This window comes from Apium graveolens, chromosome 3 (genome assembly GCF_009905375.1).
Source record: "Apium graveolens cultivar Ventura chromosome 3, ASM990537v1, whole genome shotgun sequence".
NCBI lineage: Eukaryota > Viridiplantae > Streptophyta > Magnoliopsida > Apiales > Apiaceae > Apium > Apium graveolens.
In genome coordinates, this window is record NC_133649.1 from 8,740,662 (window position 1) to 8,758,531 (window position 17,870).

At 29.4% G+C, this 17,870-nt stretch overlaps 1 protein-coding gene across 3 annotated transcripts; it reads left to right on the top strand.

The window, feature by feature from the left end:
• The first annotated feature begins 12,188 nt into the window (after nucleotides 1-12,188).
• Nucleotides 12,189-17,523, top strand: LOC141711602 (peptidyl-prolyl cis-trans isomerase CYP37, chloroplastic). 3 transcript variants are annotated; one of them, XM_074514177.1, is made up of 12 exons: nucleotides 12,189-12,454; nucleotides 13,157-13,414; nucleotides 13,491-13,580; nucleotides 13,862-13,957; nucleotides 14,475-14,582; nucleotides 15,042-15,091; nucleotides 15,613-15,712; nucleotides 16,084-16,137; nucleotides 16,417-16,575; nucleotides 16,658-16,780; nucleotides 16,932-16,981; nucleotides 17,092-17,523. In XM_074514177.1, the coding sequence occupies exons 1-12, from the start codon at nucleotides 12,245-12,247 to the stop codon at nucleotides 17,198-17,200; spliced, it is 1,407 nt and encodes a 468-aa protein (XP_074370278.1). In that variant the 5' UTR covers nucleotides 12,189-12,244; the 3' UTR covers nucleotides 17,201-17,523. The 3 variants fall into 3 exon arrangements, with proteins under 3 accessions (XP_074370278.1, XP_074370279.1, XP_074370280.1); XM_074514178.1 differs by having other exon boundaries at nucleotides 16,932-16,980; nucleotides 17,105-17,523; XM_074514179.1 differs by having other exon boundaries at nucleotides 12,239-12,454; nucleotides 13,149-13,414.
• The last annotated feature ends 347 nt before the right edge of the window (nucleotides 17,524-17,870 follow it).

The following is a 17,870-nucleotide window of genomic DNA, read 5'->3' on the forward strand; positions in this document are numbered from 1 at the left end:
TATCTATTTTTATCAAATCTATCTTTCTACTCGTCATACTCATTGATCTAATTAATCTTATAGGATTTTGTTCTTTTCTAAAACTTAATCTAGATCCTTCTAATATTGGTTTGATTCTCTGTCTTGGAATCATTTGTCTATTACTAAAATCTATTGTAATTTCTTCTGGGATTGTTATTTGAGATTCTTCTTTATGCTCAATTTTTTCTAATATATCATTATATAACTTTGGTACTATTATTCCTAATTCCGTTTGTTTCTTCACATGATGGTTTCCAGTCATAGCATAAACCATTTTGGTTTCTATACTAATAACTTTACTTCCTTTTTGCATTTTTATTCCATCTAACTTATAGTATAATGTTAAAGATCTTTCTTTATTTTCATCCCTTAGGGATATACTGAAATCGGGTTGTATTATAAATTTTAATTTCTGATATATCAAGTTTCCTTTTATTACTGCTATTAATGAATCTTGTATATTTCCTATTATTCTATCATCCAATACATATATCTGTATAGGGGTATCGATATTTTTCTGAAAATATGCTTTTATTGTAAATTCTATTGCTCCAAAATATATATTTTTTAGTTTATTTGCTTCCTTTTGTTTTAATTTGGATAATTCTCTTTTTATTAATCCATCCGTTATTAAATTTATTCTTGTTTTTCCATTTATTGTATCTATATCTATTATATTCTCATGTTTTTGGGCTATATACCTAACTTCCTTATTTCTTTCAAAATATGATGTCTTGAATATCTTTTTTATTGTTAACTCTTCTGTTTCACTTTGAATTTGATTATATATATCTGGTTTAAAACTTAGAGTTTGTGATGTTCCTCCTTCGTATTCATCCATTTGATAATACATATCTTGTTTTTCACTTATTTCTTCTAATGACATTTTATCCATCTATATTTTATCCAGTTATATTATTTGTTAAAATTATTCTTTTAAGTCCTTGTATTCTTAGTTTATCATTTCGAAATGTTATTATCATATTTCCAAGTTGTTGGTAAATTCTCATAATTTCTTCGTTATTCTCTCTTGTCCATATTATTTTATTTTTTCTTTCTAGTAATTTTTCTAGATCTCTTTCTAATTTTTCCTGATTTTTTATTAATTGCTTTAGTTTTCTATTATTTCTAGTTATTGCATTTGGATCTATCCAATTCATTTTTTAATTTTTTGTCTTAAATCGTCTATTAATTTATATTGTTCAGTTAATACTTCTTTTAAGTCTTTTATTTCGATTTCTAAATTAGTTTCTTTAATAAATTTTTCTCGCTTTAGTAAAAGTTTTTCTTCCTCTAGTCTCCTAATTTTTTCATCTCTTTCTTCTAACATTGTTTGTATCATAGCTATAATATCTAATTTTTCATTTATTATTTGCATGCTTATCTTACAACTTTCAATATGTTGATTTATTAGCCTGTTATATGTAGGTTCTTTATCAGCTATATACTGAATTGATTGTATCCTTAAGTCTTCCATAAGAGCGTTGTGGATAACAGGGCAAGGGTGAGTTGAGACTTCCGGTGACCAGAAAGCTATTGTAAGAGGTAAAAATTCTGATTCAAATCTGATTGTATGTGATAACATTATAAAATAATGTTTTCTAAGATTATGATGTATAATTAGTATGAGGTTATAGAGATGATTTCATTTAAAATAATGAATTTGTTTTTGTCTATTGCTGATTACATGCAAAAAATAACCATATTAATTAATATGAAACCTACCCTCGCCTTCCCTCTTTAGGGTTGTGTAGATCTTTAAACATATATAACACCCACAAAATTTAGAAATTGAAATTGGTATCAGAGCCAGTAATAGGCGGGAGATGAACAGTAAAAACACTGTAGCAAAATAGTAAAAACACTGTAGCAAAATAGTAAAAACACTGTAGCAATTTGAATAGTAACCGACAGTGAATAGTAACTAATGAATAGTAAAAAGGAAATAAAATTTGATAATTAAATGAGACCTCCGACAAGAATAAATAGAGAAAAGAATAAAAGATATAAATCTAAAATAATAGCAACTCTATTAATTTTATTTATGGTAGAAAACAAAGCAACACAACAGATGTGTAAGAAAATTTTATACAAACAATTAATCTGACTTATGGAAGACTTAAGGATACAATCAATTCAGTATATAGCTGATAAAGAACCTACATATAACAGGCTAATAAATCAACATATTGAAAGTTGTAAGATAAGCATGCAAATAATAAATGAAAAATTAGATATTATAGCTATGATACAAACAATGTTAGAAGAAAGAGATGAAAAAATTAGGAGACTAGAGGAAGAAAAACTTTTACTAAAGCGAGAAAAATTTATTAAAGAAACTAATTTAGAAATCGAAATAAAAGACTTAAAAGAAGTATTAACTGAACAATATAAATTAATAGACGATTTAAGACAAAAAATTAAAAAATGAATTGGATAGATCCAAATGCAATAACTAGAAATAATAGAAAACTAAAGCAATTAATAAAAAATCAGGAAAAATTAGAAAGAGATCTAGAAAAATTACTAGAAAGAAAAAATAAAATAATATGGACAAGAGAGAATAACGAAGAAATTATGAGAATTTACCAACAACTTGGAAATATGATAATAACATTTCGAAATGATAAACTAAGAATACAAGGACTTAAAAGAATAATTTTAACAAATAATATAACTGGATAAAATATAGATGGATAAAATGTCATTAGAAGAAATAAGTGAAAAACAAGATATGTATTATCAAATGGATGAATACGAAGGAGGAACATCACAAACTCTAAGTTTTAAACCAGATATATATAATCAAATTCAAAGTGAAACAGAAGAGTTAACAATAAAAAAGATATTCAAGACATCATATTTTGAAAGAAATAAGGAAGTTAGGTATATAGCCCAAAAACATGAGAATATAATAGATATAGATACAATAAATGGAAAAACAAGAATAAATTTAATAACGGATGGATTAATAAAAAGAGAATTATCCAAATTAAAACAAAAGGAAGCAAATAAACTAAAAAATATATATTTTGGAGCAATAGAATTTACAATAAAAGCATATTTTCAGAAAAATATCGATACCCCTATACAGATATATGTATTGGATGATAGAATAATAGGAAATATACAAGATTCATTAATAGCAGTAATAAAAGGAAACTTGATATATCAGAAATTAAAATTTATAATACAACCCGATTTCAGTATATCCCTAAGGGATGAAAATAAAGAAAGATCTTTAACATTATACTATAAGTTAGATGGAATAAAAATGCAAAAAGGAAGTAAAGTTATTAGTATAGAAACCAAAATGGTTTATGCTATGACTGGAAACCATCATGTGAAGAAACAAACGGAATTAGGAATAATAGTACCAAAGTTATATAATGATATATTAGAAAAAATTGAGCATAAAGAAGAATCTCAAATAACAATCCCAGAAGAAATTACAATAGATTTTAGTAATAGACAAATGATTCCAAGACAGAGAATCAAACCAATATTAGAAGGATCTAGATTAAGTTTTAGAAAAGAACAAAATCCTATAAGATTAATTAGATCAATGAGTATGACGAGTAGAAAGATAGATTTGATAAAAATAGATACTGATAGTTTGAAAATAAAAATAATAATATTTGACGAAACAATAACAAGAGACTGTATAGCAGAAATTAATACAGGAGCTACCAAAAGTTTTATTCATATAAGCAAGGTAAATGAAGAAAATTGTAAGTGGATAGAACCTCAGACTTACAGATATGCAGAAAATGATAGAGAAATATTTATTACTAAATGTACTAATTTAAAGTTTAAGATATTAGACTTGGAATATAATATAAATATAGGAGTAATAGAATATGATAGTTCGAGTGAATTATTATTAGGAAGCGACTTCTTAAAAATGATAAATTATAAAATTAATAATAATGGAATAAAAATAGTAGATCAAGGAAAAGAAAGATTTATAGAAAAACTATGAATATACAAGAAAAATTAAGGAATAAGAAAGAAAAGTTAAAGAAGATACAGAGTATGTTAGAAAGCGAAATAGATTCACAAATAAAATATTTAGAATATAAGGAAAGACAAACAAAGTTAGAAAATGATATTAAGAAATTAGAAGAACAGAGTAAAAATACTAGTAAATATTGGATAGATGTTGGAAATGGTTGGAAGAAGCGAATCAACAAATAATAAAATGTCAGACTCAGAATTTATAAAAAATTTATGGGAAGAAATAATAGTTAAGGAAAAACTAAATGCAATAATGAGATTGGTAGAAAAACAAGATAATCAAGAAAATTTGAGACAAATAATAAGAGAAGAGTTAACAAGCTTATGGAATAATTCTGAAATACCTACTTTAAAAATGATACTAGACAAGTTAATAAAATTAGAAGAAGGAAAACAAAAAATTATACCAGAAAAAGAAATTACAAATAAGCCAGAATTAAAAGCCATAAATGCATGGAGAAGAGTTAATGAGCCAATGATGATAGATATAAGTAAAATGAAACCTAATATATCTGAACCAATAGGAAAGGTATTAGACAATTTGGGACAACTTAGTAAAAAAGGAAAGTTCTAATGGAAACTAAAGAACAAAAAGAATATAACGTGATAACATTTTTAAAGAATCATGGAAAAGAAATTTTAGAAAGAGAAAAATATAAGTATGAACCATTAAAAAAGGAAACAAATTGTGAAAGCAAAACTGAGTTTAAGATTGATACAACTGTGATAGAATATTTAAAGTCAAAATTAGAACAACAAAAGGAAGAAGTAGAAGAAATAAGAACGGAAAATAAAAAATTACGATTAAATACTAATGAAGAATGGTTAGAAAAATATAAAAAATATAAAAATAAATATAAAGAAACTAAAAAGGAACTAAAAGATGTAAAAAGAGATTTAAGACAAACAAAAAAGGAATTAAATGAAAAAACAGAAGAAAATAAAAAAGAAATAGAAATATTGAAAAAACAATTAAATAAGTTAAAAGGGAAAAAGAATACAAGTGAAGTTTCTAGTACTGTGTCTACAAATAATAAAACAAGTACTAGTGAATCGGAACAAGATAATTTAGGAAAAACAGTGAATATAATAGAAGAATATAACAGTAATTATGAAGAAAATTCTGAAATAGAAATAGAAAATAAAAATATAATAGAAGCTTTAGAAAGAATGAAAAATGTAAATGCAGTAATAAAACAAGAATCAAATAGTGACCAAGAAGATAAAGAAAATTATACTGATATAGAAACTGAAGAAATAAAAAATGAGGAGATGGATAACTACCCAGAAGAAGAAGTAACCGACCATAATATGGAAGTTATAACAAGATATAGGAACACGATACCAAAACACATACCAATAGGACAACATAATGAATTTAAAGAATTTATAGGATCAATGTCACAAGGCGTAAACTTAAATGGATACTTTTTAGACTTAGATAATGTATATGAAGAACAAGAAATTAGTAGGAGAATAACTGATTGGAATTTAGGAATGTATATAGCATTAATGAACTCCACTCATACAGATGAGTTAGAATATACTTATAACTTGATCTCAAAAACGTTAATTGGAAAGGTAGCATATTGGATAGAATCTATAGAATATCAGTTAAAAACTGAAGTACTAAGGTATGCAACGGATTGGAAATCAATGTTACAAATATTTGATATGATATTAAAAAGAGAATTTTTAGGAGAACCTTGGATAGTAGCTAGAGACCAAGTTCTAATAGAAAGAAAAATAGAAATAATAATGAATCTAAATAATATGAAATGCTGTAAAATTAATAGGTTACCAGAATATACTATAAGTTTCACTAAATTCTTTTATGAAGCTAGATTCTTACCCGAAGAAGGACATATATACCAACAATTATATTATGATCATTTACCAGAACCTTATAATACTGAAATAACTAAGGAATATAATAAGTTAGAACCTCGTGAGAACACCCTCGGTGAAAGAATAAGAGTACTAAGAGGATATCTAATGAGAAAATGTGAAGAATATAGGGTACAACAGAAGGTTAAAAAGGATAAAAAACTAGGATTAAGAGAAATATGTGGATTCACTGAAAGAAGATTAGTATTTGGATGTGAAGATAAAAAACCCTATAGGAACTATAAGAAGAGGTATAATAAGAAAAAATCATATGATAAGTACAGAAGCAAACAAAATAGAAATAATTATCCTTATAAATACAACAAATATAAGAGAAAAAGATTTAGGAAATTTAGAAATACACCAGAAAATAGGAGAAGATATAAAAATAAGAGAAAGTTTAGAAGAAAACCTTTTAAAAAGAAAGATATAAGTGAATGTAAATGTTGGAATTGTAATGAAAAAGGACATTATGCTAATAAATGTCCTAAACTGAAAGAAAAGAAAGTAAAATATATAAATACATCACAATTCATAATGGAAATAGAACAAATTAAAGAAGATGACAATAGATGGTATGAATATGAAGAGTTTTATATTAGTGAAACTGATAATGAAATAAACTTTATAAATTATGAATCATCTAGTGAAAGCAATTGGGAGGAATGGTAGCAATATACATAGAAGCAGATGTAGAATATAAAAAATATAAATTCCTAAAACAAAAAATATTTATAGATAGTGGAGCAGATCTATGTCTAGTAAAAAAGGAAGTTTTAGCTTCGTATAGATGGGAAAAATCTAATACACATAGAACTAGGGTATCAGGATTTAATGAACAAAAGAAGGAATTAGATGTAATAGCAAAAAACATGAGAATAAAGCTAAATAAAACATTATTCAGTTTACCTATTGTATATCAGAATAAGATGAAGCAATCTATATTATTAGGAAATAACTTTTTAGATTATTTTAAAACACATATAGTAACTTCAAATTCCCTATCATTACAAACTCCGTGTAATAAGTGGATAGTATTAAAAAGAATTATGCCAATAAGTACTATAAATACTATAAACAATTTAAGAATAGAAAGAAATAATAATCTACAAGAATTAACCAAAAAATATAATAATTTATTAAAATCTAACTTCGGAGAAAATCCTATGAGTTTATGGGATAAGGAAAAAATATATGCTGAAATAAAATTATTAAACCCTAATGATATAATAAGATCTAAACCTATAAGGTATAGCCCTTCAGACCAAAAAGAATTTGATAATCAAATCAATGAATTATTAAAACTAAAATTAATACAAGAAAGTAAAAGTCCACATAGTAGCCCGGCTTTCCTTGTAAGAAAACATAATGAACAAAAAAGGGGAAAAGCCCGTATGGTAATAGACTATAGAGAATTAAATAAGAAAACTATATTTGATGGATATTTCTTACCATACAAAAGAAATCTTATAAATAGACTAGGAAATAAGAAATGGTTTAGTAAATTCGATTGTAAAAGTGGATTTTGGCAAATAAAATTAACCAAAGAATCAAGGTCTTTAACAGCCTTTAGTGCTCCGCAAGGACATTATGAATGGATAGTATTACCCTTTGGATTAAAAAATGCGCCACAAATATTTCAACGAAGAATGGACCAAATCTTTAGAAAATTAAAAGATTTCTGTATAGTATATGTAGACGATATATTAATATATAGTGAAACTTTAGAAGAGCATATAAAGCATTTAGAGCAATTTATAAAAACAATAGACCAGCATGGAATATTACTTTCTGAAAAGAAATCTGAAATATTTAAGAATAAGATAGAATATTTAGGATACAAAATAGATAAAGAAGGTATACAATTACAAGACCATATAGTAACAAAGATTGTAAATTTTAAGGACAAATTAGAAAATAAAAAAGAGGTACAACAATTTTTAGGAATAATAAATTATGCCTCAGATCATATTAAAGACTTACCTAAATTAAGAAAACCATTACAGGAACTAACAAAAAATAAACCTTTTGGATGGACAAAAGAACATGAAAACTGTATAAAAATTCTTAAGGAAAAGGTGAAAGATTTACCAAAACATAGAATACCCATAGAAACAGATCATTTAGAATTATATACTGATGCTAGTGATATAGGATGGGGAGCAGTCCTAATAGCATATGAGAAGGATGACATAGATAAAGAAAATACACATATATGTGGATATGCAGGAGGAACTTGGAAACCTAATGAATCAAACTACCACATAAATGAAAAAGAACTATTAGCTGTAAAATATGGGATTAAAAAGTTTCATTATCATTTGTTACCTGTTAAATTTGTAGTAAGAACAGATAATACTCAAGTGAAAGCTTTTATTACTAATAAAATAGAATTATTACCAGAATTAAATAAAAGAAGAAAATGGCAATCTTTTTTCTGTTGTTATGATTTTGTAATAAAAAATATATCAGGAACAAAAAATGTGTTAGCTGACTATCTTAGCAGAGAAAATAAACAATGAAAATAGAATATACAAGAAGACAAGCTCAACCATGGAAAATCAAATCAGGATCTTTAATAATATGGACTACTACTTCAGAAGCTGTAGAATTTATAAAAAATTTTGCTCTCGAAGGATTAGATGAAAATAACACAGAAAAACTAGAAGAAGCATATAAAGGATTTCTAGAAATAGAAAAACACATTGGTTATTATTTCGCTCCTAACAGAAGGAATATTGATGAATTATTAATATCAATTATCAGAAAATTAAATACCATTGAATGTCATGCATTTTGTTTTTGTAAAGGGAAAATTTAATTGTTTGTTGTTCTTAGCAGGATAACAAAAGATGGAAAATTTTGAGAAATATATCACTGATGTTACATCTCATATATCAACCAATAATGAAAAAATCACCAAACTCCAAAAGGAGATAGAAACCCTGGTTCAGGAGAACCAACATTTTCTGAAACAAATTATGGAAGCTGTAAAAGACAAAACAACTCTACAAGCTTCAGTTGCAATCCCTACAATAAAACCTATGACATTTTCATCAAAGCTTGTAACCATGCCATCACCTTCAACCAGCATATCAACTACTCTGTCAAATTTATCAATGAGTGATAAGCTGAAATACTCACCTGAGACAGTGAAAACATACGAGCAAATGATGAAATATTATGATTATAAATCTAACCCTGATATTTGCAGACTGACAAAATCTACAAAATATCCCAGATACATTTGTTGTGAAAATGCAAAACCTGACATAGTATATAACCTGTTTATACATGGTTTTGTTGACAAGATCTTAACAAATGAAACCATGTATTGTATATCAAAGCTACCAAGTATAATTGTCAAATCCGTGGAAGCTATGATACGGGAAATGGGAGCAGGCTCATACGGAATACAAGTTTTTGATGCATCAACCGATCTAGTTGGAAAACCCATAATAATATGTCAACTATTTAAACTGGGAAGGAATATGACAGATATTGTGGGAGAAACCAAAAGCTTGAAATTACCAAATCCTTGTGATATCAACAAATTCCAGGAATGGTTATGTGAAAAACGAGCTATTGGACTAGCTACCCTCAGGTCCAAAATACAAGATATACTACGAGCTCGGAAAGCTATAATCATTTCTGAAAGCCATGGTGGAGGTTTCACCGAAAGTATAATAACTTTATATTATGATAATATTATACAAAATTCAGGTACTAATGCATTAGAAATGATGCTTGATAAAATAGAAAACCTGAAATATAATCATGCAAAACATACTACTGAATATTATCAAAGGATAACAGGTCCTCGAAAAAGACCTATTATCAGTCTGAGAAATGATGACAAAGGGATGAATTCTGATCCCTTTGCATAATACAAAAATGGTGTAATACACCAGAATATTGCAAATTGAATGGTGAAAACCAAAAAGTTATATTACCAGGAGATTCCAAAAATATCATGGCAGACAAAGATAAAGAAAGAAGAAAAGAAAAGCAGATTCCCTGGAAAAAGACGACAAATCCTGCAAGATATCATGGCAGACACAAAAGATAAAGATGAAGAAAATATGAAGAGATGACAAAAGAAGAAATGGCAGACAAAGAAAAGAAAAGATTCCTGAATTATTAGTAATTATGTAAAAGAAACCGGTTATCCCGGTAATCTGTAACCATATAAAAAGACTACTATAAATAAGTCCATAGAGGAAATGGAAAAGATATCTGAAAATTTCTGAAGTTCAATTCTCTCTCTCTCAATATGTCTGGCTAAAACTTCTTCAATCTCTATAAACTCTGCTAGGAATATATCATAATAATAGAAACAGATTATTTTATAAAGTATTGTATACAATCAGAATTGGTTCAGAAAAATAATATCTTGACGAATAGCGATATGGAAGAGACCGTGTGAGGACTCCTGCATCCAGCCAAAGAATATCCAAAGGAGCTTGGAGAGCGTTGTGGATAACAGGGCAAGGGTGAGTTGAGACTTCCGGTGACCAGAAAGCTATTGTAAGAGGTAAAAATTCTGATTCAAATCTGATTGTATGTGATAACATTATAAAATAATGTTTTCTAAGATTATGATGTATAATTAGTATGAGGTTATAGAGATGATTTCATTTAAAATAATGAATTTGTTTTTGTCTATTGCTGATTACATGCAAAAAATAACCATATTAATTAATATGAAACCTACCCTCGCCTTCCCTCTTTAGGGTTGTGTTTAGTTTCAACTTGTTGATTTTTGTTATTTATGTCTGTACTATAAGTACTTGCTCACACTTGTTTTCATTTCAAAAATTTATATATATATATATATATACTCAAAATTTACATTACATTTCTGCAAACAAATTGATCTTAACTTTATTTTTCAAGATAATTAAACAATCAATATTACTAACAAGATAAAATTGTATTTTTTTTAAAAATGAGATCGTAATGCAGTTCTTAGATTGGTTTAGTATAACCGAAAATCATAATATTAGTAAAAAAATTGAAAAGACTTAAATTTCAAACTAGTTAGGGGGATATATGAAAAACATCAATTTTAATTATCGAGAATTTATATATCCTATTCTAAATTTTTATATAAATATGCCTTATAAGTTATAACGTTATGTAAAAAATTCTCGAGATAAAAGAAGCGTCCAGGATCTCTGCACGGAAGATAAATTTTTAATTAATTAAAATATTCAACCACATTGTGGTTTAGTTGAGAAAAATATATCCATAATGGCAACATTGTTGGTTAAGATTGTTAACTTGATGGAAAATGTTATGATTATAACATACCAACAAAATGTCGACGAAGTGATCTAGTTTTTTAGCTCTCTGAGAAAATAGTATGAACTAATATCAACAAAATGTAGGTGACATGTAGGGCTATCAAACGGATAATTCGGATACGGACCTGCCTATATTCGTATCCGGATCCGAATTCGAAAATTTATATGTGTATCCGTATCTGAATCCGAAAATATTTAAAGAATTATATCTGGATCCGGATCCGACGGATACTATCCAGATACATATAATATCCGGATCTGAATCCGATTTTAAATCAGATTTTTTATTTTTTATTAAATTTTTTAAAAAAATGAAAAAATTAGAAAAAATATAGTAAAAATTAAAAATTAAGATAAGAGATAAAGTGATTCAATCATATTTTAATTTTTCAAAAAATCAATTTTTTATTTATCTTTTCAATATATCGTTATCATTAAATTTGTTGAACTCAAATGATTTTTTTCCCTATGTCTATAAATTTTACAAACATAATATAATCGTATATATATGTATATATATACACATAAATATACTATAAATTTAATATAATATATTTTTAAATTATTTAAATATTTAAATATAAAATATATCTATCGGATACAAATATGCCTATATCTGTATCCGTATCCGCAATTGTCGGATTCGAATACGGATAATATCCGCTTTGTTTCGGATACGGATAATATCCGCTTTATTTCGGATACGAATTCTGAATTTTTCGGACGAATATTGAATTTTTCGAATTTTTTTGTGACGTGACAAAAAACAAGCCACCACTTAAGTGGTTTTCAAATAAGCAGGCCTGTGTTAATAACTAAAAAACGAACATCTACCTTAGGAAAAAATTACTGTACATTCTAAATCAATTTACCTTAGAATTTAGTGTTTTACTAAAATAATAAATAATAAATAAATTTGCAAATAAATTTGGCCAAGTTTTCAAAGTGAAGGTGGCAAAAGAAAAAGATAGGATTTTGGATAAAGCTGCAAATTCCAGACAACGTTTGTTTCCATGGCTTTTCTTTTATCCTCCTCCTCTGTCTCCCACAAGCTTTCTCTTAATAACAATGTATCTAAATCTAATGTTTCTATAATCAAACAATCTTTTGCATGTTGTTCACTCATCCCCGTTCGTAAACAAAAAAACCCATCAAGATGGTTCATTCACTCCAAACTCATTTCTCCCATTTTCTCCACAAAGATCACCCCTCCTTCATCAGCGGTTAGTTCATCTCTCTCTCTCTCTCTCTCTCTCTCTCTCTCGCCCCCCCCCCTCCCTGTATCCCTGTCTGTCTCTCTCTCTCTCTCTCTCTCTCTCTCTCTCTCTCTCTCTCTCTCTCTCTCTCTTTCTCTCTCCCTCCCTCTCTCTCTCCAGAGTACAGTTACAAATATTTTGTTGTGCCTGGCTAAATTGTAAGCAGATAATGTATTTGGAATTTGACCCTTATCCTTATGTGTATATATTGAAATAGGACTCATCAATTTGCTAAAGATATTGAACACCATGGTAATGCATACTAATAATTCTATGTTCTAATTGCATTATCAGTTCTTGTCAAAAAAAAATAAAATTGCATTAGTAGTTGTTACTTGAACCTACATTGCCTAACAAAAGAGATTGTAGTTGAACTCAGGTGATCTTCTTAAGAGTTTTAACTAATCACTGCGAACTCCCAATATAATTACGGGTTGTCCTCTCCTAGCCTATTAATATCGATTGTGTAGTATTTTTTATATTATTTTTAAGGCTTCTGAATTTCAATTTATGTTCCAAGATCATGCAAGCATTGAATGCTCGTAGTGTACTTATTTGATAAATTCACAACTTTGCGGCATGTATTTTGTGTTCTGGATGTTTTTTCAAAGCAATACATTGCTTTTTTTAAGATTTTCCTTGCCCCTGATTTAGTTTCTAGCCATGCAGGAAACTATAAATCATCACAAACTTACTACTCTATGTACATCAACTTTGGAAGATCGGATGAAGAAATTTGGGACTGCAGTTTCCGTATTTGTTATTTTCGTTCAGCTGACATCTTCATTACCTTTACCGGGCTGGGCATCATGGTCTGTTTCTCCTGCAAATGCAGTCCTTTACTCCCCAGAGACAAAACTCCCTAGAACTGGGGAACTAGCTTTGAGAAAGGCTATCCCTGCAAACACTAACATGAAGACCATACAGGTGACAGAAAGATTCATCGTAAAAAAATTCAATTCTTTAGATATGATATATTGTGAATATTCCCTTATTCTTTTAGGATTCCTTGGAGGATATTTCATATTTGCTAAGGATACCACAGAGAAAGCCATTTGGAACAATGGAGGGTAATGTTAAAAAGGCTCTAAAGGTACTCCTACTTTGGATCCTTAACTACTGGTAAAGAAACTTATTGTAGTTGGTTAGGTGCCTTAAATAAAGTGTGCTAGAACTTCAAGAATCATCTCAAATAAGAAATCATTATTTATTTTAAATGGAACCAGCATGTCTAGCCCTAGATGATTGGTGCCAATTAAAAGTAGATGATAAAAAATTTCAGCATCTGCTTATGTTGCTACCATATAAATTGGGTAACTCTCCCAGTGATCCTTAATTGTTTTATTTTATAGTTTTACCTCTCTTTTATTTCAGATTGCCAAGGATGAAAAAGAATCCATCTTGGCTAGTGTCCCGGCTGATTTTAAGGATAAGGGTTTGGAGTTGTATACATCCCTGATAGATGGGAAGGTATGTCACATAAAAATAGATAGACTCAAGGTAGAAATGACAAGTAAATTTACTGTTATGTCTCCATTTTCTGTTTAGCTCAAGTAGATCTAAAATTAAAAACAACTAAGGACCTAAATGATGGAACCTTAGATTTTTAAGCCTAAAAAATTCCTTCTCAAGCAGAAGCTAGCTGGAGTGGGATATATTTTATGTACTTATTGAGTTTTGGATAATAAATTTTACTATTCTTAATCATAATGGACCTAATGGTACTCAGCTACATTTCTTTAGTTACTTCTGCTACCCTCATGGAACAATTAAAAGCCACTATCTTTACTATTTAGCTTTAAAATATAAAAATATGTTCTTTCAAGATTCACTTTCATCATCTTAGTATAACCTTCTGTGAGGAAATACGATTCATTTAATTTAAATTTCTTATCTAATGAGCAGGGAAATTCATATATGTATATAAAGTTGAGCGTTTATGATGTAGTCCCCAAGTGGTGTATCTTAACTTTTCGTCAATGTTCAGGGTGGATTACAAACCCTTCTTGGATATATAAAAGATAAAGATCCAGATAGAGTGTCAGTGGGTCTAGCATCTTCACTGGACACTGTTGCAGAACTCGAGTTGTTACAGGTGATTATGGTTTATTAACAGATACTAGATCATTCCAGATGTTGATTAGACATATTTAGGACCCTCTACTTGTTTACGCTTGTAAGAGGAATTTTTGATATGGCTCTGGATTAAAGATGTCAAACTGACTCTCTTATATCTGAATTAAGTTTCTGTCTTATTCTTATATAAATATAAACTAATTTCATTAGTTGCTTTCTATTATTGGCAATGACAGAGGGGAGGAGTTTAAGCATTAGTAAATAATTACTGTGGTCAAATAATATATATGCTGGAGACCAATTTGCTAGTAACTACGATTTAATTACTGTGGTCAAATTGGTCCACAGAGTAGAGCCAAAGCATTGAGGGTTTGGAAAATAATTATAAAATTTTTAATGTGATAGTATACCCTATAATATTTAAATATAGTAAGGCGTGTCTATGACTGATCAATGTCAAGGTTTTGGTTTTCGACAGGCTCCAGGGTTGTCATTTTTGTTGCCGGCACAGTACTTGAAATATCCAAGGTAAAGGTGTTTGAAAATTTTTACTTGATATAACAACCATGGCCCCCTCCCTTGGTTCTCTTTGTCTCCTTTCAATTATCTGTTCTGAGAAATGTCAATGGATGAGGGGAAGAACGAAACAAAAATATCAAAATCATGGTCAACCCTTAACAGCTTGAAAGACAAAGTTGAATCATAAAGATATTCTTTATAACTATTATTTAATTAAAAAATTGAATTGCAAGCAAGCTTTCTCCTACTTTTTTAGGGGTTTAATGATGGGACTCGGATTTAATGCACAAGTTATAGTAATTGTCTACTTTCTTTTGTACTTTACTAATTAATGTCTGGTCATTTTAACCATTTGAACATGGTACAAAGGCTAGGTTCAGGGTACTGCATGGGATTTGTTCTCTGCCTTCTTGTGCTGTGAGCCTGTGATGATATTATCACTGTATACCATCAATTGTGCTTTTGAAGTTAATTTTAGAAGTCAAAAACCTTAGTTAACTCTAGGGTGCTAAAATTTATTGAATCTAAAGGTTTACAGGAAGAGGAACAGTTGAATTTGTAATTGCAAAAGAGGATGGTTCAACATTTTCGCCAGCTGGCGGTGAATCACGAAAGACTGCCAAAATCCAGGTATAAAGAATATTCCTTTGTGAATATAGATATATACCCCGATTGCAATAGTTGTCATTGAGCCGAATATAATGTCCTTCCATTGAACCTCATGGTGTGCAAAAGGGAGGGGGGGATGATATTGTTTTTGTCTTTTTAGTAGTATCCTTAAAGCTTTCTTTGAGAGTTTAATATATTTCCTAGTAATGAAACGTTAGATCATTTTGAGATGATTAGTAATAGTACCACAATTTAAAACTAGGTGTTCTCACACTTCTACTTCTTATCACTCAAGTGATACCAAATCAAAAGTATTAAAAATTATAGTAATGGAAGAGTTATCCGACGCTTGTGGATATTTGTATACCTACTGATGTTATACATGACTTCAGGTTGTTATAGATGGATATTCAGCACCACTTACAGCCGGGAACTTTGCCAAACTGGTAAGGTAGTAAGTTCTTACTTCATCCTCGTCGAATATTTTTTTATTAACCTATATGCATCCACTATAACTGCCTTATAGATTGTTAAAAAACTACTTCTGGGCCTATATTTGCCATAGTTGCTTCCTCACTCCTGAATTGCTTGCTGTAGTGTTCTGTACAAAATCTAATCTTTCATTTTCTCATAAATTAGGTCAGGACCTAACCGACTTTTTACGAAGATTAGGTTGGTGGCAAATACTTGCTGAACTAATCAACAAGTACTCAATTGTGATTTAGGTAGTTGATGGGGCATACGATGGGGTGAAGCTTAAATCTACTGATCAAGCAATATTATCCGATAGCGGGGTGGACAAAAATATCGGTTACAGTGCTCCTTTAGAGATTATGCCCGCAGGACAATTTGAGCCACTTTACAAAACAACTTTAAGCATTCAGGTATGAAAACTTTTGGTGCCACTATAAGAAAAAGATAAGTAACATTTTATTAATTTGGATAACAACTCGTTTCTTTTTGTAGGATGGGGAGTTGCCTGTGCTACCACTTTCAGTTTATGGTGCAGTAGTGATGGCTCATAGTGATGTTTCTGACGAGTATTCCTCACCAAATCAATTTTTCTTCTATCGCTATGACAAGAGTTTTGTGAGTAGCAGCTGACGATATATTTCTCATTGATTCTTTTATATGCCTGTACTTCTAAACTGAACCATATATATTTTTGTGGTCAATCTTTAACGATGTGCCGCACTTTTGACTAAGTAACTGTTCTAAATTTAGCAATTTTATGAATCAGTCTGGCTTAGGAGGACTCTCTTTTGACGAGGGCCAATTTTCCGTGTTTGGGTATCTCCCGAAATCCCCAAGCATTTGTTCTGCTACATAAATAAATTCCTCTCGAATATAATGAATACTCAAGTGGCCTCCTTTGTTTCTTTTCTTATTTTTTAATGCAGCTATACAATTGCTGGGAAAGACATTCTTTCTGAGATCAAGAGTGGCGATGTGATCCAATCTGCAAAGCTAGTGGAAGGACTTGACCATCTCGTATTGCCAGAAAGTTGATTCCATGGCCGTCTACCTTAATTCTTTCAATTTTGTTTATACATCTGACAAGGCATCAATCAGCTGGGTAATCCATTGTTGTCAGACTCGAGCTCTGTTTCTCTCTTGCTGAGAACTTTTCTCCAGAAAACCATACTACTACAAAGGTACAAACAACTGTGTAGCTGCACTAAATTGGTGATGTTTTGTTTCTTCACTATTTTATGTGTAGCCATTTTTCCGAGGACTAACAAGATATTCATCTTGATGACCTCACTGCTATAAAGACGTGATTGTTAAATTATGTTGATTATTTGATCAAAGATTTGAGGTTCTTCACAGCATTGTCAAACTTTTAGAGCCCATCCTTTTGGGCAATTTTTAGTAGAACTGGATTGCGGAAATCCTTGTACAGAAACTACTAGTTTTCGAGAGATAACTTGGTACAAAAAATTAAATAAGCAAGGTTCCAGTACAGAGCCAACAAAATAGGCCGAGCTTGAACAAAAGCAAATTAAAGTTGACTCCTGAGGTTTAAAAGCTCAAAAATGAGCATATATTCGGATGATATGCACAATCACATCATCATATATACAAGAGATTTAATCATCAAAATTACCTAAAACGATCTGCATTAGAGATTTCATTAGAACTTACGTCATTGACATATTAGAGAGGCGACTTGGGGTTG

Coding starts and splice junctions, on each gene's coding strand:
- LOC141711602 (XM_074514177.1), top strand. CDS start 12,245: ATGGCTTTTCTTTTATCCTCCTCCTCTGTCTCCCACAAGCTTTCTCTT. Junction 13,958..14,474: donor CATCCCTGATAGATGGGAAG/GTATGTCACATA, acceptor GTCAATGTTCAG/GGTGGATTACAAACCCTTCT. Junction 14,583..15,041: donor CAGAACTCGAGTTGTTACAG/GTGATTATGGTT, acceptor GGTTTTCGACAG/GCTCCAGGGTTGTCATTTTT.